Source organism: Ovis aries, chromosome 20 (assembly GCF_016772045.2).
Source record: "Ovis aries strain OAR_USU_Benz2616 breed Rambouillet chromosome 20, ARS-UI_Ramb_v3.0, whole genome shotgun sequence".
In the NCBI taxonomy this organism is placed as follows: Eukaryota; Metazoa; Chordata; class Mammalia; order Artiodactyla; family Bovidae; genus Ovis; species Ovis aries.
Genome location: NC_056073.1, coordinates 13,381,391 through 13,403,677, shown reverse-complemented (window position 1 = coordinate 13,403,677; position 22,287 = coordinate 13,381,391). Strand labels below are relative to the sequence as shown.

The window sequence follows — 22,287 nt, the reverse complement described above, 5'->3', positions numbered from 1 at the left end:
CTCAGTCGTATCTGACTCTTAGCAACCCCGTGGACTGCAGCCCACCAGGCTCCTCCGTCCATGGGATTTTCCAGGCAAGAGTACTGGAGTGGGGCGCCATAGTCTAATATTGGCTGTCTGAAATTTTAGGGACACTGAAAACCAAAAAACACTTCTACTCCAGAGGATAGTAAATTCTATTTGCTATTGTGGTAAATTATAGAACTAATGATAATTTTCAAAGTTCCAGAATTTTGCCAAGTATTCAGGGTCAATACAAATGGATATGCATTACTATTTTTTGAAACTTCATTCATTGGCAGTTATGCATTCAGGCCTCCTCATGAGTGACAGAAGAAAGTAGCAGTTATGAATATGTTTCTTCAGTGTCTATCACGAGAGGCTCAGGACACACACTATACAATATTATATAGCCATTAAAAATGAAAAGTCCTATTATATATGTACTGGCATGGAATATTATTTCTGATAAATTGTTAAGAAAAATAATGATACAGAACTCTATTCAGAGTGTGATCTCATTTTTGTATAAACACACGAAATCTACAAATGCACATAAGGCTATAGGTAGCTGCTTCATTAAGAACTAGAAGAATGTATTTCAGCTACTAAGCATGGATTCCCCAAAGTATTGAGAGCCAATAAAGATAAAGAATGGTGGCAAGGGAGGGAGAAGAGTGGAGTGTTTACTTTTTAATTTATTCACATCTGTGTTGTTTGGAATTCTTTCCATAAATATCTATTTTTATAATATTTCACATAAAAAATAAACACATTTTGTATCAGAAACTAATGTCTCTATGTCTCTGACAGTTTGAAGCCTGCTACAAGGTAAGATTATGTCCATCAGCAAATGGTACAGATAAGTACCCCTCCACCCAAAGGTGCTCCTTAAAAATGACAGTGCAGATTGGGAAGCAATAGCTGTCATGTGTCGTACACTGTAGGAAGAAATAAGAATGACATTCAAACCTGCTTGTTGTCGTTCAGCTGCAGAGTCGTGTCCGACTCTTTGTTGACCCCATGGACTGCAGCATGCCAGAACTTCCTGTCCTTCACTGTCCCCCAGAGTTTGCTCGGATTCATGTCCATTGAGTCAGTGATGCTATCTAACCATCTCATCCTCTGCTATCTGAAGGAAATCATTGCATCTTATTTGAGTAGGCTGGTAGTACTAATGGAAAGGAGATGTGTTCTGTTCAAAATGATGCTGAAAGTGTGCAGATATTTTCAAAACAATGTGAGAAAGATAGACTGCCGCCATATAATGATAGTGAGCATCACAGATAGTGATTGCCATTCTTATACCTTCCTTATCAAGAGTCTTATCTCAACATAGAAGGAATCGTTCTATTGATTCTATACTGATGCTGTAGATACAGGGTCATGGAGAGGGAACACAAGGAAGAATAAGAGTCAAGAATTGCCCCCATGATGCTCATAAACTAACGGGGGAGTGAAGATGTCATGCAGACCCTAGAATGCCGTGTGGACACTATAAGCCGCAAACTGAACTTCCTGGGGTGGCCTGGATGTTCCCTCCAGATGTTTGTTTTCTATTTTTTATTTGTTTTGGAATAGGACTAACATGAAAATCCTTGTAAGGAGAAGGGAAAGATCAGCATGAAGAGGTGCTAGTTCAGTTCAGTTCAGTCACTCAGTCGTGTCCGACTCTTTGCAACCCCATGAATCGCAGCACACCAGGCCTCCCTGTCCATCACCAACTCCCGGAGTTCACTCAGATTCACGTCCATCGAGTCAGTGGTGCCATCCAGCCATCTCATCCTCGGTTGTCCCCTTCTTCTCCTGCCCCCAATCCCTCCCAGCATCAGAGTCTTTTCCGATGAGTCAACTCGTCACATCAGGTGGCCAACGTACTGGAGTTTCAGCTTTAGTATCATTCCTTCCAAAGAAATCCCAGGGTTGATCTCCCTCAGAATGGACTGGTTGGATCTCCTTGCAGTCCAAGGGACTCTCAAGAGTCTTCTCCAACAACACAGTTCAAAAGCATCAGTTCTTCGGCGCTCAGCCTTCTTCACAGTCCAACTCTCACATCCATACATGACCACTGGAAAAACCATAGCCTTGACTAGACGGACCTTAGTTGGCAAAGTAATGTCTCTGCTTTTGAATATACTATCTAGGTTGGTCATAACTTTTCTTCCAAGGAGTAAGCGTCTTTTAATTTCATGGCTGCAATCACCATCTGCAGTGATTTTGGAGCCCCCAAAATTGAAGTCTGACACTGTTTCCACTGTTTCCCCATCTATTTCCCATGAAGTGATGGGACCGGATGCCATGATCTTCATTTTCTGAATGTTGAGCTTTAAGCCAACATTTTCACTCTCCTCTTTCACTTTCATCAGGAGACTTTTTAGTTCCTCTTCACTTTCTGCCGTAAGGGTGGTGTCATCTGCATATCTTGGTGAAGAGGTGCTAAGGAGGTAACTAATCAGGTAAACCTGCTAGGAGCCTGGAGAGAGTCCGGGGAGAGGTTGGCCATGTGAAGGAGGAAGGATATTATCCAAAATCCGAAGGAAGAGGACTGAGAGGTGAGACAGAGACACTGGCAGGTGGAGGTAAAGGTAGCTGAAGGAGCCCACTTGAAAAAACTTTGACTTCTCAGTCTAGTGAGAAGCTGCATTATTGATGGAGATTGAAAGCAGGGTGGCGGGCTGGGGGCTGTGGAAGGATTTGGAAGAGCCACTGTGAATACTGTATGTCAACCAGGAGTGATTCAAAGGGTTTGGGGCACCACTGATGTCCCAGCTCAGACTGAGCAGCATGAATTTTTAATGAAACTAATAAAAATTTTTTCATTACTTTAGCAGTGTGGCAGCTAGGCACAGGGGCACAGAAAGCTTGGCTAGAATGCATATCTTGTAGAAATCAAATGATTCTTGAATTGAAATCTGTATGTGAAAGTCCATTGGAAATTAGTCAAATAACTGCATCATTTCCAGATTCCACTTTGCCAATTTGTCTCTTCCTCGTTAATGTTTATAGTCAAATCGGATAACTGTATTTGTATAAGGAAGTAAGAACAATATCCTGTACTTCAAATGTTAACTAACAAAGTAATGCCACTAGAATTTCTAAAGTTTCAAGCTTGTAGTTGATTCTCATGCCTTATGTATTTTTAGGCTGGAAAAACTAATAACATCCTTTTTGGAAGACCAGGATCCAGAGAGTAAACTAGAGGTTGGCACTGATATGCGTAAAATTCATCACTGTTTCCATTATTTAAAGGTAAATTTAAACATTTCCACTAGTAGAAGCCATTGTCTGCTGTGTTCAAACTGCAATAAAGCTTTTCTAGTTGACCTGCTCTTGAAAGGCTGAGGAGCCAGCTTCCCATTTCCAGAACAGCATGATCTTTGAACCATTGAGATGGTTCAAACAGATGATCACTGAATTTCTTCAGAGGTTGTATCTTACTTTCCAATGGATAAGCTCAGACCTTGGACTTCTAAAGCTTTGGCCAGGAATCTCTCTACCTTCTACACAAAATAGTTTCGTGTTCAAAATCCACTTATTTTCAAGCTATGTCAAAAGAACTGTGTCCTTCATTTTTCTCCAGCAGCTTCAGTCTTAGGTTTCGCTTTCATGATGACACAGTGTGAATATCATTAGCCTCTATGTCTGCCTGACTTGTAATTTAGCATACTTCATTAAGATAATAGACATTTGTGTGAGTCTGTTCTGAACTAAGCATAGAGAAGGCAACGTTGAACAAGTAAGTCACGGAGGAGACAGATATGTAAAGAATAATTGTAATACATGACAACTGTTTTTTTTTTTTTTTAAGTGAGTTAGTAGTATGAGGTTATAGAGAAAGCAAAAGACATTCAAGAGAAGACAGTGTTTGAGCAGGATTCTCCCATGTTAGGGAGGGAAAGACAAGATAAGGGGGAGGGGTATGATGAAGGAGGATGGAAAGAAGCCAGGTAGGAGGAGGAAGACGCAGTGCCGCAAAGGCAACTGCGTTGCAAGACGAGGCGTCAGAGGAGAACACCTAAGGTGTGCAAGGCATTGGTAAAGGCGAGAAGAATCAGAGGCACAAAGCCACCGGGAGTCGAGGTGTGGATGCTAAGCTCTTGTTTCATCTTACAGAAACTGCTGAATGACGAGAAGACCCACAGACAGAGCACAGCCCCCTCTGCAAACAAAGATCAAAACTGCCAAGAGCCATTGAAAGAGGAAGAGTATAAAAAGCTACGTGATATTCTACAGCAGAGGGACAATGAAATCAGTATCCTTTCTGCAGAGATTAGAGACTCTTCTTCTCTGGGCTTGGACCAGGAAACCCTTAGCTATCTTCCCCTAGCCACATCACCCAGCTCCCCACCCAGCTTCTAGCTCACGTCGTTTCTTTCCATTTAGAAGTAAAATATCCCTTCACCAAACATGTTGTCGCAACTGGTAAAAACCAGAGTTGCCATAAAAGAAAAAAAAAAATTACCTTGCTTTTAGCTAGATATCTTACCATTATGGGAGACATTTCAGGGTATTGAAAAGCATAGGTTTTCTTTCTCTCCACATTAAAAAAATTTTAATATATTTTTGACTACTCTACAGTACTCTTCCTGTTTTAGTCCTGACCCAGTAAGCTAGCTGGTTATCTTTAGCTAGCTGGCCGGACACCGGGCTGACCGCAGCCTCACCATGGCCCAGAATTTGTGGCCTCTGTGTGGGTGAAACTCGAATGATGGCCGAGAAATGACAAATGGTATTTAGCTTATAAAGAGCAGAGATTGATTTAAATGTAACTTTTTATTTAAAAGCCAGATCTACTGCTTTGAGTTCCACTTACAAATGTTCCCAAATTTGGAAGTGAGTGTAGATGAGTGTTAAGGATAGAATTCTTACGTCTCTAGGAAACAGCGTATATTTGGGACTGAAAATGGTAACAGCACATGGGAACTGCCTCTCTTCCAGATGACGTGCATGCTAAGTCGACTCTCTGGGACCCCATGGACTATAGCCCGCCAGGCTCCGCTGTCCCTGGAATTCTCCAGGCAAGAATACTGGAGTGGGTTGCCATTGTCCCCTCCAGGGGATCTTCCTGACCCAAGGATCAAACCTGTGTCTCTCACATCTCCTGAATTGGCATCGGGGTTCTTTACCACTAGCGCCACCTGGAAAGCCCACAGATGAGGTGGTTACCTCTCAGTTTAGTTCAGTTCAGTCGTTCAGTTGTGTCCGACTCTTTGCAACGCCATGAATTGCAGCATGCCAGGCCTCCCTGTCCATCAATAGAGAGCCCCTAATGGATGGTTAGACCTCAGGTATCCCCAGTATTTCTTCAGTGTTGTTTCTTATTTTATCTTCCAAGCTTCTTGCAAAAGATTTGGCATTTTCATTACATTTGCAGGCTTTAAACATGCATAAGAAATGATTTCGGTCCGTTCTTTATGAACAAATATTTTTGTTCACTTCTCAAAAATTGCTAAAAGGTATTTTAGCTTTAGCTATTGTGCAAAATTCATAAAAAATAGCTTACATGAAGGAAATCCAGTAATAAAGAGGTAAAACCAAACCAAATAGGAGGTAGGCACTCTGCCTGATTAACTTCAGCCTCTAATTTTAGTTGAGTGTTAGCAGACCCCGTGTGTCTGATTCAAGTGGGCTCGAGCCGCTTTATTATCAGGCCAGTAACAGTAGATCTGACTGTGAGTTGAACTCCCACGCAAGCCCTCGTCTCCGAGTGCTGCCGCAGTGTCGTTGCCCTCGCGTTCCTTTTCCTCTCTCCTGCCCCATCCATCCCCAGAGATGGTCCCAGCCGAGGCCTCAGTCCTCCTGCCCTATCCATCCCCAGAGATGGTCCCAGCTGAGGCCTCAGTCCTGGCCCCAGCCCCAGTCTGAGCTCTGCTTCTTTTCCTGGCCTTGATCCTAGTTCAGGATCATCTCCCCTAAATACTCCTACCAACTCCTTAATCCCCTTCTGGGCTTATGAATGTCTGTGCATATGGGAGGGATGAAATGAGATATGACAGAGAGGGAACAGTCTAGGCTTGTTCATATATGTTTATTTTACAAAGGGAGTGAGAGAGAGACATACATCATTTCTTCGCTGGTAAGTCCAGGTACTGCTGTCCATGCAGGGCTGTGCTAGACTCTCTCCCGACCGTGAACAGCTCCAGCAGGGTCCTCGGCTTCTGAGACTCATATTTGCAAGGAGAATGTGTAGGAGGCATGGTGAAAAGAGTACTGAACTTGGAAGTTCACACCCAGATGGATGCCCTAGCTCGTCGTCCGTCATCTCTGACAACACTGCCTCTCGCCAGCATCTCAGAGCTGAGCAGAGCTGGTAAGATGCCGCCTGGCTTGAGCTCTGGGCTCTGTAGAGTGCTGTACCATGGAGGGTGTGACCCCACAGACAATGGGCAGACTCAGAAGAAGGAGGGAGAGCAGCTAAGACATACTCATCACAAAGCTGACATTTATCAAGGGCTAATGACCAAGAAAGGCTCCTGATGTTTCATAGTGTCTCATAGTCAGGTTGGAGACAATTTGCATTATCTTTTTTGGGTAGAACCAAGAAGGCCAGGATACTGACAGGAGGAGTGAGAAAGATACAGCTTGAAATAGGAGGAAAAGTGATGCTACTAGAGCTCAGCAGAAGATTGTCCTGCAAACAGAAAGACAGTGTGTGGCCTAGAATGCTCTTTGTGGAAAGAGAGTGAAAACGGTGTCATTTCAGTGGCATTATCAGTTTGCATAAAGTTCAGACATCTCTTCACAAAACACTTAACAGGGTGACACTTGGTCCCCAGGGCTGCACTTGGCAGGAACAGAGGCGCGAATGAAATGAGAGCTGGAAGCAGGGCCAGACAAAGGGAACCGGAGAGAAGGGAGGCAGCGAGAAGATGAGTCTGTTGTGGTCTTTGTGAACGTCCATCAGAACACCGCATTTCTCTGGTTCAATCCTTCCAGCAGGTTCCCGTTACACTTAGAGTAGCAATCACGCTCCTTCCTCCAGATGAAGAAGCCCCATGTGATCTTGCACCCACCCAGCCCCTGCTTCGTGTCTTCTGCCCTGCACCATGCATGTTAGGCTGTGGGCACGGCGCCTTTCTGCCCTGACCTATAACACCCGGCTTCTTAACCTCAGCGGTGCCACTGGTGGAGCTATCCTGAGCAGTCCTTTACCCACTGGCCACCAGGAGCATCCCCAACCACCCTGCAGAAGGAAAGCCGAAAAACAACCCGAAATATCTCCAGACGTGGCCAAGTGTCCCGTGGGTGGTGAAATAGCCTCTGTTGTGAACCACTGCCCAGCCCGTTTCTCCTTCGGGTTTCAGCACTCGCCACTTCCTCTGCTTAGACACCCTCCCTATGTCTGGTTCTTCTTGGCATTCAAATCTCAGCTTAAATGTCATTTGCTAAAAAGCCTTTCTTGAGGCCTGAACCTTTCTTGGGCACCCAGTAGAAAGCGGCCACTCAGTCACTCTTGACCTTTTTAAAAAACTAAGCAATCTAGCACTTCTGCCCTGTAATGTGTGTGTATGTGTGTGTCTGTGTGTGTGAGAGAGATCCAGCTTTCTCCAGTAGACATCTGCTTCATGAGAGCAAAAAGCCAGTCTGCCCCTGCATCTTTCTATCTCTGTGCCTAGAACACAGCATTGCCTGACACCCAGTGCAAGCTCCAAGGAGTGTCGCTGACTGAGCTGAAGGAAGGACACGGGCCATGGCCAAGCAGGAAACGGTGAAAGTGCATGACGGTCTTGCGAATCACTCCCACACAGAGGAATGGGGAATGCCTAGACATCGCCAAAGTTGTGAAAACCTTTGGTAAATACAAGCTTGCTTGAAGTGAAGAACGGAGGCTGTGTCAGGGCTTGTAAGAGAAAAACCATGCTTCCAGAAATCACAAAAAGCTGAGGTCAAAGCTGAAGAGGAAATGAAGGTCGAGTGCTCTGCATGTCCCCTGCCCAAGAATGAATGTGCCTGGATGCCTCCCCTGCTTCTGTGTAGCCGTCTTCTCCTACACCATCTTCGAGTTTCCGCAGACTCCTGTTTGAATGAAGGCATCTTCAGGGCTGGTGAGGTCTTGGATTCATCTCAGTGCACATGCAGGGAGAGTTATGAGATTCTCCAAAGGGAGTGTTATATTTTCTCCTCATGATGGCAGAACCCCCTAGAGGTCTCTACAACTCGAAAGAACAGTGAAGGAGGGTAGAATGGAATGACTTTATCACTCATCATCAGTGCTCCTATCAGATCCATATGGCCCACAAAAGTTCTAATTTAAAATGATATATCTTTGCTAATGGGGCTTCCCAGGTGCTGCCAGTGGTAAAAACTTGTCCCCCCAATGCAGGAGACATAAGAGACACAGGTTCGATCCCTGGGTCAGGAAGATCCCCTGGAGGAGGGCATGGCAACCCACTCTGGTATCCTTGCCTGGAGAATCCCATGGGCAGAGGAGCCCGTCAGGCTATAGTCCGTGGGGTTGCAAAGAGTTAGACATGACTGAAGTTGCTTAGCATACACATCTTTACTAATAATTCACCTCTTTTAGTGAAATTCAGTTCAGTTCAGTTCAGTCGCTCAGTCGTGTCCGACTCTTTACGACCCCATGAATCACGGCACGCCAGGCCTCCCTGTCCATCACCAACTCCCAGAGTTCACTCAGATTCACGTCCATCGAGTCGGTGATGCCATCCAGCCATCTCATTGTCTGTCGTCCCCTTCTCCTCCTGCCCTCAATCCCTCCCAGCATCAGAGTCTTTTCCAATGAGTCAGCCCTTCGCATGAGGGGGCCAAAATGCTGGAGTTTCAGCTTCAGCATCATTCCTTCCAAAGAACACCCAGGGCTGATCTCCTTCAGAATGGACTGGTTGGATCTCCTTGCAGTCCAAGGGACTCTCAAGAGTCTTCTCCAACACCACAGTTCAAAAGCATCAATTCTTCAGCGCTCAGCCTTCTTCACAGTCCAACTCTCACATCCATACATGACCACAGGAAAAACCATAGCTTTGACTAGACGGACCTTAGTCGGCAAAGTAATGTCTCTGCTTTTGAATATGCTGTCTAGGTTGATCATAGCTTTCCTTTCAAGGAGTAAGTGTCTTTCAATTTCATGGCTACAGTCACCATCTGCAGTGATTTTGGAGCCCCCAAAAATAAAGTCTGACACTGTTTCCACTGTTTCCCCATTCAGACCAAAAATTAGAGACTGTTAAAAAAGGTGACTTAAAGCCCCGTTCGAAGGTACGTGGAATGAGCATGAGTTGGACGTGGAGGTGGTCTGGCACCAGAGCTGACTCTGCTGAGCTGCCTGCTGGGCAGGCTCTGCCTTCTCCCTGCTCCTTGTCCTGCTGATTCCAGAGCTGCTTCTTGCATTCAAGTCTTGTTCACGGAGACAGCTCCATTGTCAACCACTACACAGGGTTCGTTTTCATTTTTACAAATGCTTTCATGGAAGCTTTAAGCCCAAATTAGTTTGAACTCAAAGGTATTAAAGACCTTTTGGCTTGCTCATTTTTCATGTAATTTTAATGGTGCCCTACTGAAAGGCCAGCAGCCTCCTACACTGTCCATCACTTTATCAAGGACCTCAGAAAGGTGAGGTCTTTCTTTCATCTGTCTTTGTAACATGACCATAGCAAGTGTTGAAACTATCAATCTCACTTGAAAATAAGTGTTTTGATCATTCTAATCCGTCATGAGTGACTAAATCCTTAACTCAAGTTTTAGATATTTTGGTAAATATGTTAAAGAAGGAGAAGAAGAAAGCTCAGGACGCTCTCCACCTCTCCAGCATGGACAGAGGTGAACTGAGGCATGGCCAGAGCTCCCCCTTGCCACCTGGGAACCCGGACGGTCCGAAGACATTGCCACTCTCAGCTCCCACTCAGGCTCAGGACTCCAGCACCTCTCCATACAGATCCAGTTTGCTCCACAGAAAAACAGGTCAGTTGTACTTTTTATACACACAAACTCTATAAATATAATTCAAAAATAGAGGCTGTCAAATTATACCTCCATATAAAAAACAAACATGTAAATGATTATCTTTAATATTATACTAATCATCATAAATATTACCGTTTTTAATGTTACCAACATTTCTTGAAGTTGTAGTAGAAGCAGCTGCAGCAGCAATAACAGGAAACCCCAAGTAAAGTATGTGCTCAGTTGTTCAGTCGTGTCCGGCTCTTTGCAACCCCACGGACTGTAGCCCGCCAGCCTCCTCTGTCCATGGAATTTTCCAGGCATAAGTACGGAAATGGGTTGCCATTTCCTCCTCCAGGGCATCTTCTTAACCCAGAGATTGAATTTGCATCTCTTGCATTGGCGCGTGGATTCTTTAGCACTGTCGCCATTATTTCCATTCTGGAAAAGAAAAAAAAAAAAAATTCATTCTCCATAATGGATTTCAGTGTAGCATCCTTTAGTTTTAAATGTGCAAGGATGAAGGCTTTAACAACTTATCTGTCAGAATTCACTTTTATAAAGACCAAATCTCTTAAATGCCAGTTTCTAAAACTGATGACTAAACTGAAAACAGAAGGTGCGGACTGTCCCAGAGGCTGAACTAGAGGGTTCAGGGCAGCCGCAGAAAAGCCGACTGTAGAGAAAAGAGCAGAAGACTCTCTCCAGTACGGAAGGGAAAGAAGAATCACCACCAATGTGATGAAACCGTGTTTATTTAAAAATCCAAATGAGCTCTCTGCAGCAAACTTATTTTAGGATATGATCACAGTCTGCCTTAAAGGACAATAAACACGCGCAGTTCTGTCAGATGATAGGATTTGTCAGGGTTGGACTAACTCCGAGGCACCTTCCCCGGGTGTAGTTTTTGCTAAGTGTGTTGGTACCGCCATTACAGCGGATTTCCCAGGTGGCGCTAGTGGTAAAGAACCCTCCTGCCAATGCAGGAGACGCAAGAGATGCGGGTTCTATTCCTGGGAGAGAAAGGTCCCCTGGAGGTGGAAGTGGCAACCATTCCAGCGTTCTTGCTTGAAGAATCCCCATGGACAGAGGAGCCGAGCAGGCTACAGTCCCTAGGGTCGCAAAGAGTCGGACTCGACTGAAGCGACTGAGCATGCGCGCACTGTCACTACGGCAGCCACCGAACCATGCTGGAAGTCCAGGCTGGTTTTATACGTTTCTCTATTAGACTGGCAGACCATGTGTGTAGTTGACCACTGCCTTTCTTGTGAAGACATTGAGGAGTCTGAAGTGTGGAATGTTCTAGAACAAAGGGATAAAGCGCTTCCCTTTTGCAACTTAGGTTGAAATTTTCTGTGTAAACGTTTGTTGGGATGAACAACCGGACATGCGTGGTTTTCTTCCGCATCTAGCTTGGAAATAATTAAAGAGTATGGTGCTCATTAAAGAGCACACTTTGTAGTTAACAGAGACAAGACCGAGAAGCCTGGAAGTGTATTTGGTGATGTTATATGCCTTTATCTCTTCATTCATTCCAGATCTCCTTGCTGTGACTATTTCTTTAGCAACAGAGTAGAATAAGTTCAAATCTCAGGAAACGAAGATGCTGTTTTTTACCGTTGATCGTGGTGTCAGTAGGCAGGAACAAGCACTCTTTCTCTGTGATCGTTCTCCATGTGGCGTTTCTGCACTGTCTTATGGGTACAGCTAGCTGGAAAAAAAGGAGGCCCTCTGGACTGGTGAATTCATTAGTTCCGCCGTCAGTTTTTTCATTTCTTTATTCAACACATGTTTGTCGAGTACATGCTTTGTTCTAGTTACTGTGTCCATTATTGTCATATGGCTAAAGCTTACGTGGGCTTCCCTGATGGCTCAGAGGGTAAAGAATCTGCCTGCGATGCAGGAGACCCATGTTCAGTCCCTGGGTTAGGAAGATCCCTTGGGGAAGGGAATGGCAACCCATTCCAGTATTCTTGCCTGGAGAACTCCATGGACAGAGGAGCCTGGTGGGCTACAGTTCATGGGGTCGCAGAGTTGGACACCACTGAATGACTCAGATACAAAGCTTACATAGTCCTTACATGCATCAGATACTATAGTTAAGTTCGCTACCTGAGTGAACTCATCTAATGCTTATTCTGTTAAATTGTTGTTTACCACCCCCCCCCCCCGCCCCGTATTACAGACAAGGACATGCATGGCCCAGCAGCCCCTGACCTCAGAGCACTTACAGGCTGACAGAGAAGAGAGTCTTGAACAGTTAATTTCAAAGTACACTCTGTATGACTGAGAGAGCACACAGCAGGGAGACTCTCCCGCGAGTTAAGACCAGGAAGATCCAAAGTGGGCATGAGGGTGGGGTGTGGCTGGGAGGAACTCTGCAAGCAGGAGGAATCACTTGAATGGCTTCCACTGCTTCTGTGGTGGAAAGGAGCATTTTATGAAGTGGAAAGGCCAGGAGTGGTGGGCTCTGGGGAGTGAGAGGCTGGGAGGACAGATTCAGCAGCATGCTGGGCAGACAGACGGGCAGCGGAGGACACAGGACCAGACGACCCTTTAGGAGGCTGTTGTAGTCCAGGAGTCCCAGCCAGAGGATGGGGAGGATGAAAGAGGTGGCATATGAGAAACATTCCAGGAGGAGCAGGGCTTGTTGGTGTAAGGGTGGTTATGGGGGGTAAATGTGATGATTGGTCCCCAGGTCTCTGGGTGGCTGGTGAGGCTCTTCACAGAGGTGGAGAGCAGTGCCTTCCCTGGCCTGGCAACAGCTGGCATTGTTGGCTGCAGGAACATGGCACTGGCCATGAAATGAAAGGTCCCCATCAGTTCCTGAGTTAGGATCACTTGCTCCTGATGGAAGGAGCTCTGTTCCTTGGCCTTTTCTGAAGACACACACCGTTGTGCCTGTGCTCTAGTGGCCTCCAGGAGCACCACCCTGCCCCTCGCCATCTGCCAGACCTTCTCTGTTTCTATTTTTTCCTTGCCCACACCATCTCCATTCTCATAATTCTTCTTCCCCACAGCATCCCATAATCTCTCTCCCAACTCATAATTATAGCCAGTTTTTTTTTTTTTTTTCAGTAACTCTTTTATCCCTTGATATTGCTATCAAGACAGACTGTAGTTTGGTTTGGAGGATGAATTAAGTTCACTTGAATATAAAATCACTGAAAAAATAATGGAAATTGTTTGCAAAGTCCAAGTACGAAGGAGGTAAAGCAGTTCTGGAGAAAAGCCTTTGAGTTGAAAGGGTTTTCGAGTTGTTTTAACTGTCGGATATAGTTCTCACAATGACTTTAAATAGGACTAGGCTCCCAAATGGGTTGATAATGATCTAACCATTTGAAGGAGAGATTAATGGTTTTATTTTTTGGCAAAACTACAGTTAGGATGAAAACTGCTTGGATGAATCAGATGCCGCAAAGCAACAGGTAATGGGGTAGTTTGTTGTGATATTTAAAATCCTGGGCACTGATTGGGCTTTTGTTCATGCACTATTTTATATATGAGAGGCTTGTATAAACTAAAACAAATACAAAAAATTAATAAGCGTGTTGTTTAGATGGAAAGTATTACTGCCTTCTGTAGGTGTTCTAAGATTCTATTAGCCATCCCTGTCTTAGTGCAGAAAGCAAGTAAATTTGGCCACCTTCCACTCTGAGGCTGTTGTGCCACTGTTTCCCCTTTGGCAACCCTCTGCCTTTTCCCCATTCATCTGCTACTTTATGCTGAAAGCGACTTCTTTCAAATCCCTTGTGTGAAAAGAAAATGAAACCAAATTCGTGGTTCACCAGAGAGCACCCCCATCCCTGCATGAGCCTCCCACCAAGACAGAGGGAGGTTAGGGCTTCCAGAGTCTTTTGTTGTGGTTTTGGAGGTTAAGTGTCCGTTTCACTTTTGCTGGAATAATGAGAGGAATAACTGTTCAACTCTACAGTTTGCAAAGAGCCATTCGTACTGTTCTCCTTAAAATAGAAGGAATATTATAGTTTGGGGGTTTTTGTTGTTGTTTTGTTCTGTTTTTTGTTTTGTTTTGTTTTTCTTATTTAGTTCTCCAACTGTTCTTCCAAATAGTCACCTGGAACCAGTCAACATCCCAGAAGCCCCTCAGGACTCACCACTTCCTTTAATGATTTGAGCTGCTAACAGAATCCACTCATCACAGGTGATGTCATTGGCATCTTAAAAACAAAACAAAACAAAACAGTTAGTTGCTCAGTCACGTCCAACTGTTTGAGACCCCATGAACTGTAGCCTGCCAGGCTCCTCTGTCCATGGGATTTCCCAGGCAAGAATACTGGAGTGGGTAGCCATTCCCTTCTCCAAGGGATCTTTCTGACCCAGGGATCAAACCCAAGTCTCCTGCACTGCAGGTGGGTTCTTTACCATCTGAGCCACCAGGGAAGCTCTGGAGACTCCAGACTCTTCTTCTCTTACTCAGGGCGAATTTGTTGAGTCCTTTGTATACACAGGAAGGGCCGAGGGTACCTGTTGAGGCAGGCGGGAAGAGGGTGGGTACTGAGAAATGCTTTTGGGCAACAGGGAAAGAGCAGAGAATAAAATAACAAGTGCTATCAGCAGGAAGTACAAGAAATGCTACTGCAGGAATTCGAAAGAGAAGGAGAAAGTTTCAATAAGTAAATCAGCAAAAACATTACGGAGCAAGTGACTTGGAAGTTAGGCCTTTAGAGTTTGGACATTCAACGATGGAGGGAAGAACGTTGTCTAACATTCCAGGTTTAAAACTTAATGTGAACAAAGGCTTGACAACGGAAGCAAGTAAAGTTGCAGGAATATCTGTTTAACTGCTGTCTTGGAGTTTGTTTAAAAAAAAAAATTCACCTGAGCATATTTTAAAAATCTTATTGTCTTTATTCAACAATTTGTGAATCAAGCAGCATCCCCAGTCTAGCAGACAGTAAGGAGCTCTGAGGAGCTGTACAAAATGAAAGACTTTTGCTGGCAGACAGGAATGGGAACAAACAAGTAAAAATACTGTCCAAAGGCAGGTTGGTTATAGCAAGGTCACTTTCCTTTTGGGCACAACACGGGGCTGTCGGGCAGCTTTCTTGTTTGTTTATTTATTTGACTCCTCCAGGTGTTACTTGCAGCACGTGGGGTCTTTAGTTGCTGCATGCAGACTCTTGGTTGCGGCATGCGGGATCTAGTTCCCTAACCAGGGATCAAACTCAGGCCTCCTGCGTTGGGAGTGCAGAGTCTTAGCCACTGGACTACCAGGGAAGTTTGTGTCAGGTAGATTCTTGATAGACTGGTTTAAGACTCCACTTCTGGAGGAGCCAAAACTGTAATTAAGTTAAATCTTCCTTTGGTGACATGGGGTTTAGCATAAATGACTCCGTTTGGGACCTGTTGTCTTGTTTTTAGCAAGAGGTACAGGAAGTCAGAATAAATAGGGTAGAAAAATGATTGGGGAATTGTTAAGATGATTGCTTCTGGGAGGGGTAGAGGAATAGATGGGAACTTCTTTTAATATTATATGTTTTCATATTATTTTAATTTCTTACTTTTATCTCTCGAACAAGTAGGCCCATGTTATGAAAACACATAAATACCTCACCAGGGAGTTTCCTGCTTTCAGTTGCAAGGGAACCACCAAAGCAGAGGTGGGCATGGTGATCATTGTGCTCTGGGTAGTTTTTCTGGAAGAAATCTTTAGGATGTATTGGAAATGAGGCACCGGGAGACTTGAGTAAATGGTTTGGAAGCTAGCATCATAGTCTGATGAAGCAGTGATGGCAACAGAGAGGAGCTGAAGAACTTGCCACAACAGGCCTTCACGGCATAAAGGACAGCTCTGTCCTCCCTCTTCTCAGCTTCCAGAGTTCTCCTGGCGCTGAGGTTGCAGCCAGAGGCACATGCAGGAGGATGGGGAGTTGGTGCCTCCGGGGGGCTGATGCAAACCTTGAGGCAGTTCCTTGAATTTGCTCTCTCCTGGCTCAAAGGGTTGCTCTCCAGACCAAAAGCTACTGTTACGAAGGCTTCATATTACCCAGTCCATGAAGTTGAAAAGAAATGCTCAAAGAAAAGTTTATGGAGGCAAAATTCATCCACAAAACAATTCTTCCTATTCCAGAGAAGAATCGCAATTAGATTTTCTAAGATCCTTTCCAGCTTTCTTTGCTGTAGACCTCAGGCACCAATACTGACCCTTGGCTTTTCAAATCTCTCATGATCCATCTCACCCTCTCTTGGAACTGACTACACTCATCTTTGCACTTCCCCATAAATGCAATCAAAGAAAGAGTGGGCAAATGATCATTGTTTTCTCTGTAGCTCTCTGGTCAGTCTCATTTCTGCAGAAAGCATTAGTGACCAGGTTTACTCCAAGGGCTTCCTAGGTAGCTCAGTGGTAAAGAATCTGCCTGGCAAAGCAGGAGACCTGGGTTCATTCCCTGGGTCAGGAATATCCCCTGGAGAAGGGATTGGCTACCCACTCCAGTATTCTTGCCTGGAGAATCCCATGGACAGAGGAGCCTGGTGGGCTACAATCCATAGGGCCACAAGGAGTCGGACACGGCTGAGCAACTAACACTTTCACTCACTTTCACTTTTCACTGTCTCTGAGGAATGCATCTTTGCATCCTTCATATTTGAAGGGTCTATAGATTATATGAATAAATGACAGCTATGAGAGAGAGAACTAATCACTTGCTTTAGCTCCAAAATCAGTACTCATAACCATTTTCAAATGTCTGTTTAATCTGATAGTCTTTGCAATCCCAATGAGATCTTCAAACTTAAAAAGTGAACAAACAAAAGTCTAAGTGTTTTCTATTGGATATCTATATTGCTTCCATTAAAAAAAAATTATATAATGCTATAATGGACAAGTTTATACACATAGATTTTCCTATAGTTAAGATTATTTTATTAGAGAAGATCCACAGAAAAATCCCTGGCTCAGAGGAATTGGATCTCGATACAACTTGCAAAATTACTGTGCTTGAACTGCTTATTTCACCATACCCTCTCCAGCATTGGGAAATATACATTTTAATTTTTTATCAACATCATATGTAAAAAGTGGTATCCCTCATTATCATAATTTACATTTCTAGTTTTTAAAAATATTTTTTTATTTGACTGCACTGAGTCTTAGTTGAGCCATGCCAGATCTTTTAGTTGTGACCTGCAGATCTGGTTCCCTGACCAGGGATCAGGCCCAGGCCCACTGCATTGGGAGTGTGGAGTCTTGAGTGCTGGACCACCAGAGAAGTCCTTAACTTTCTATTTTAAATAAGGGATAATTTTTTTCCCAAATGTTGGTTAAGAAAAAAGTCTAGGTGTTTTCTTTTTTTTTTTCCTTCTACAATTTTTAAAATATTTTATTATAATACTGTATGGTTGTGAATAAATAGCATGTTTATGTTCACAGTTTGTATTAGAACATTTGCGATGCACTTTGTTTTCTTTTTTTTTTAATTTTTATTTTTACTTTATTTTACTTTACAATACTGTATTGGTTCTGCCATACATTGACGTGAATCCACCACGGGTGTACATGCGATCCCAAACATGAACCCCCCTCCCACCTCCCTCCCCACAACCTCCCTCTGGGTCATCCCCGTGCACCAGCCCCAAGCATGCTGTAGCATCAGACATAGACTGGTGATTCGATTCTTACATGGTAGTATGCATGTTTCAATGCCATTCTCCCAAATCATCCCACCCTCTCCCTCTCCCACAGAGTCCAAAAGTCCGCTATACACGTGTGACTCTTTTGCTGTCTCGCATAGAGGGTCATCATTGCCGTCTTTCTAAATTCCATATATATGTGTTAGTATACTGTATTGGTGTTTTTCTTTCTGGCTTACTTCACTCTGTATAATCGGCTCCAGTTTCATCCATCTCATCAGAACTGATTCAAATGTATTCTTTTTAACGGCTGAGTAATACTCCATTGTGTATATGTACCACAGCTTTCTTATCCGCTCATCTGCTGTTGGACATCTAGGTTGTTTCCATGTCCTGGCTATTATAAACAGTGCTGCGATGAACATTGGGGTACGTGTGTCTCTTTTAATTCTGGTTTCCTCGGTGTGTATGCCCAGCAGTGGGATTGCTGGGTCATATGGCAGTTCTATTTGCTCTAGGTGTTTTCTAAAGGAAGGCAACAGGGCCCTAGACGGAACTGAGCTTCTGACATATGGTTGGATTCAGCAGACACCCAGGAGCACCCATGTGCTTTATCTATCTGTCGTTTATCCATCTACCTACCTGCCTGTCTTAGAAAATGAAGGTGAAGTCGCTCAGTCATGTCCGACTCTTTGCGACCCCATGGACTGTAGCCTACCAGGCTTCTCAGGCCCTGGGATTTTCCAGGCAAGAATGCTGGAGTGGGTTGCCATTTCCTTCTCCAGGGTATCTTCCCAACCCAGGGACTGAACCGGGTCTCCCGCATTGCAGGCAGATGCTTTATCCTCTGAGCCACCAGGGAAGCGCTAAAAGTCACCATCTATGAGCCCAGAAAGTGAAGAGGAGCTAAAAGCCTCCTGATGAAAGTGAAAGAGGAGAGTGGAAAAGTTGGCTTAAAGCTCAACATTCAGAAAACGAAGATCATGGCATCTGGTCCCATCACTTCATGGGAAATAGATGGGAAACAGTGGAAACAGTGTCAGACTTTATTTTGGGGGGTTCCAAAATCACTGCAGATGGTGATTACAGCCATGAAATTAAAAGACGCTTGCTTCTTGGAAGGAAAGTTATGACCAACCTAGATAGCATATTCAAAAGCAGAGACATTACTTTGCCGACTAAGGTCCATCTAGTTAAGGCTATGGTTTTTCCAGTGGTCATGTATGGATGTGAGAGTTGGACTGTGAAGAAGGCTGAGCACCGAAGAATTGATGCTTTTGAACTGTGGTGTTGGAGAAGACTCTTGAGAGTCCCTTGGACTGCAAGGAGATCCCACCAGTCCATTCTGAAGGAGATCAGCCCTGGGATTTCTTTGGAAGGATTGATGCTAAAGCTGAAACTCCAATACTTTGGCCACCTCATGCGAAGAGTTGACTCATTGGAAAGACTCTGATGCTGGGAGGGATTGGGGGCAGGAGGAGAAGGGGATGACAGAGGATGAGATGGCTGGATGGCATCACCGACTTGATGGACATGAGTTTGAGTGAACTCTGGGAGTTGGTGATGGACAGGGAGGCCTGGTGTGCTGCAATTCTTGGGGTCGCAAAGAGTCGGATGCTACTGAGAGACTGAACTGTACTGAACTGATGAGCCCTCTAGGCATTTTTAATCCAGTGGAGGAGACAAATAGGTAGATAGAGATGTCTTTCAAGATGGTTAATGCTCAAGAAGAGGGTCCAGATCATTGGGCTTTCAACCAGCCAGCCATCAGTTCCTGACTCTGGGAAAGACAGTGTGGTCAGGAGGGGGAACACAGGTTCCAGATACAAGGAGAGTTCAAACACTAGAGGCATCAAAGAGTCAGAAAGTAGTTTGGTAAAATGGATATTTATTCCTGTGGACATCAAAATGACCTATAAAAATTGCTGGGTTGAATATGCAGGGGAAGACAATGAGCGTGCTACTCAAGTGCTCCATGAAATGACTGGGAGAGAGGTCTGCGATGACAGTGAGGAGAGGGTGGAGGAAGATACGGCCAGACAGAGCGTTGCATTGAGTGCTTGTGTGTTGGCTTTCATCGGTATAAATGACTATTATTCTAGAATCACCAAGATAAAACAGGTGAAATGCAGGCCAACACCCTCCCCCCTTTCCCACTGGTCACAGGAGACATCATTTTCTGGGATAATGCTATTTTCCTCAACTAGCCCTGAAGCTTTTAGGGTGAAAGACTGTATTTCTCTTCAGTTATGTCCGTAAGTAGGTTGGGTACAGCCTGCCAAAGCAAATAATTTCTTCAACTAGGAGGGATATCCTCAAACCTCCTTTCAAAAATGTCTGGGAGAAGGTACTCCACTGCCCTAACCAGACACCTATGGGAGACCAGCTGCCCACAGGGACTCACTCGTGTGCAACAGAAAAGTTAGGGAGTGTCCTGGACACAGGAACTCTGTCTTTTGGCTCTAGGATAAAGGATAAATATGAGGGTTATGTCAGAACACAAGTAATTTTCATCTTATTAAACATTGCATTCAAAACTTAATTTTTCACTTGATTATTCTGAGCTCAGATTTTGTTTTCCCATGTATACAGGTAGGTTGAGTTTCCTGGGAAACAAAGCTAGACACTCATTAGGAAGGGTCCCTGGGCCCACCAGCCTTGGAAGTTGGAGGAAAGATGTCCAGGATTGATGGGGGAAGAAGCTGGGCTTTGATGCAACCCCAGCAAAGGCCTCAGCTGCCTGAGGAGAGGCTCTGTTGCTGAGTGGGCCTTTCAGAGTCATCCCCAAGCTGAGGCAGAGGGGCAGGGCCTTTGTACCCTCGAGGTGATCATTGGATATGGGTTGCCCCTGAAAGGAGGTATGCCTTTAAATGAGGCAGTATATTTTCAACTGAGAAAAATCCCCAAATAGGGTTGAAATGTGGGGGCGTTCCACTGAGGTGCTCCTGACAACTGGAGGAATAAGTCCTTTGTTCTTGAGGGAGTAGCTGGGTGGGACATCACAGTATCCACCGCAAGTCATAAGTTTTATAGGATATCTGAAATATAGTCCTTAATTTAGCTGAATTATATAACTTTATAGCCCATGATGTAACTCAATAGCAATATGACCCATAAAGCTGAAAATAAAGGAATCATATAATCTAATCACTATTTTTAGCATTGTTTCTGTGACAAAATGTATTCTGCTTGGGACGCCAAGAACACAGCCCCTTCACTCTGCCAGCAGGGGAATAGAGGTCTTCTCTGTCTCTTTGTCTGTCTTTCTGTCTCTCCCTGTCTCACACACACCAGCACATATGCACACACAGGCAGAGTCTTGCCCAGACCTTGGCAATAAAACATTAATCTTCCACCAATTATATATTTATTTACTCCCTAGAACACATGAAATAGTGTGCTATTTGAGATAACATGGAGAATATGAGACATTCTACTACAGAGCTCACAGGAAGTATGAAAGATTATCCTTAGCTGCAGGAGTAGTGGCTTCTATTCATTTATTAAGTACATGTTCCTTAAATTTATTAAATACCATGTGAAAAAGCTGGCTTGAAACTCAGCGTTCAAAAAACTAAGATCATGGCATGTGGCTTCATCACTTCATGGCAAAAGGAAGGCCAAAAAGTGGAAGCAATGACAGGTTTTATTTTCTTGGGCTCCAAAATCACTGTGGATGGTGACTGCAGGCATGAAATTTAAAAGATGCTTGCTTCTTGGAAGGAAAGCTAGACAGCACATTGAAAGCAGAGACATCACTTTGCCAACAAAGGTCCATATAGTCAAAGCTATGGTTTTCCCAGTAGTCATGTACAGATATGAGAGTTGGACCATAAAGAAGGCTGAGCACCAAAGAGCTGATGCTTTCGAATTGTGGTGCTGGAGAAGACTTTTGAGAGTCCCTTGGACTACAAGGAGATCAAACCAATCAATCCTAAAGGAATTTAGCCCTGAATATTCTTTGGAAGGACTGATGGCCACTTGATGTAAAAAGCTGACTCATTGGAAAAGACCCTGATGCTGGGAAAGATTGAAAGCAAAGGGAGAAGGGGGCAGCAGAGGATGAAATGGTTAGATAGCATCACCAACTCAAGGGGCATGAGTTTGTGCAAACTCTGGGAGATGGTGAAGGACAGCGAAGCCTGATGTGCTGCAGTCCATCGGGTTGCAAACAGTTGGATATGATTTAGTGACTGACCAGCAGCAACAATACATGCTCATTGAATTGAAGCAGTGAGCCAGACAGTGCTCAGTGTTAGAGATTGGAAGGTGAGTGAGACCCAGTGCCTGTTAGAGGGTGTAAAGTCTAGAAGAGGGGTCACAGTGGATGTGCACAGACACTGTCATGGGACATGGAAGAGGAAGGTCAACTCTTCCTGGGCAGGTTTAGGAAACCGATATCTGGAAGAATGAATGGGGGCCGGGGGTGCAGGGGAAGGACAGACCAGGAAGTTTCTCCAGCAAGTGCATAGAGGTGTGAAACACATGGTATGTTCGTGACATTGCAAGCATTTGCTTTGGGCGGATTTTAGGATTTGTGTGGATAGGAAGTATTAAGCAAGAAATAAAGCTGGAGAGAGATCAGCTCATGGGAAGCTTAAAAGCCCTGCTTCCAAATTCAGACCTTTATTGTGTTGGCAATGGGGAGCCATAATGTCCTTTTAATATGAGAGTAACGTGGCCAGATTTCTGTTAAAGAAAGATCCCTGATAGCAGTGTGCTAAGTGAGTTGGAAACTGAGGGGAAAGTAGATAGGATGTGGTAGTAGCCATCGAGGTAGGAAATTAAAAGGGT

General features: G+C 44.4%; 1 protein-coding gene across 4 annotated transcripts in view; it reads left to right on the top strand.

The window, feature by feature from the left end:
• The window catches only part of KIF6 (kinesin family member 6), a 428,173-nt gene that overhangs the window by 228,362 nt on the left and 177,524 nt on the right, over nucleotides 1-22,287 (top strand). For all 4 annotated transcript variants that reach the window (XM_060403167.1, XM_042236762.2, XM_012100599.5 and 1 more), the window contains 3 exons: nucleotides 3,144-3,249; nucleotides 4,114-4,252; nucleotides 9,703-9,918. In XM_060403167.1, the coding sequence (XP_060259150.1) occupies nucleotides 3,144-3,249; nucleotides 4,114-4,252; nucleotides 9,703-9,918 (461 nt within the window). The remainder of the gene's footprint in view (nucleotides 1-3,143; nucleotides 3,250-4,113; nucleotides 4,253-9,702; nucleotides 9,919-22,287) is intronic.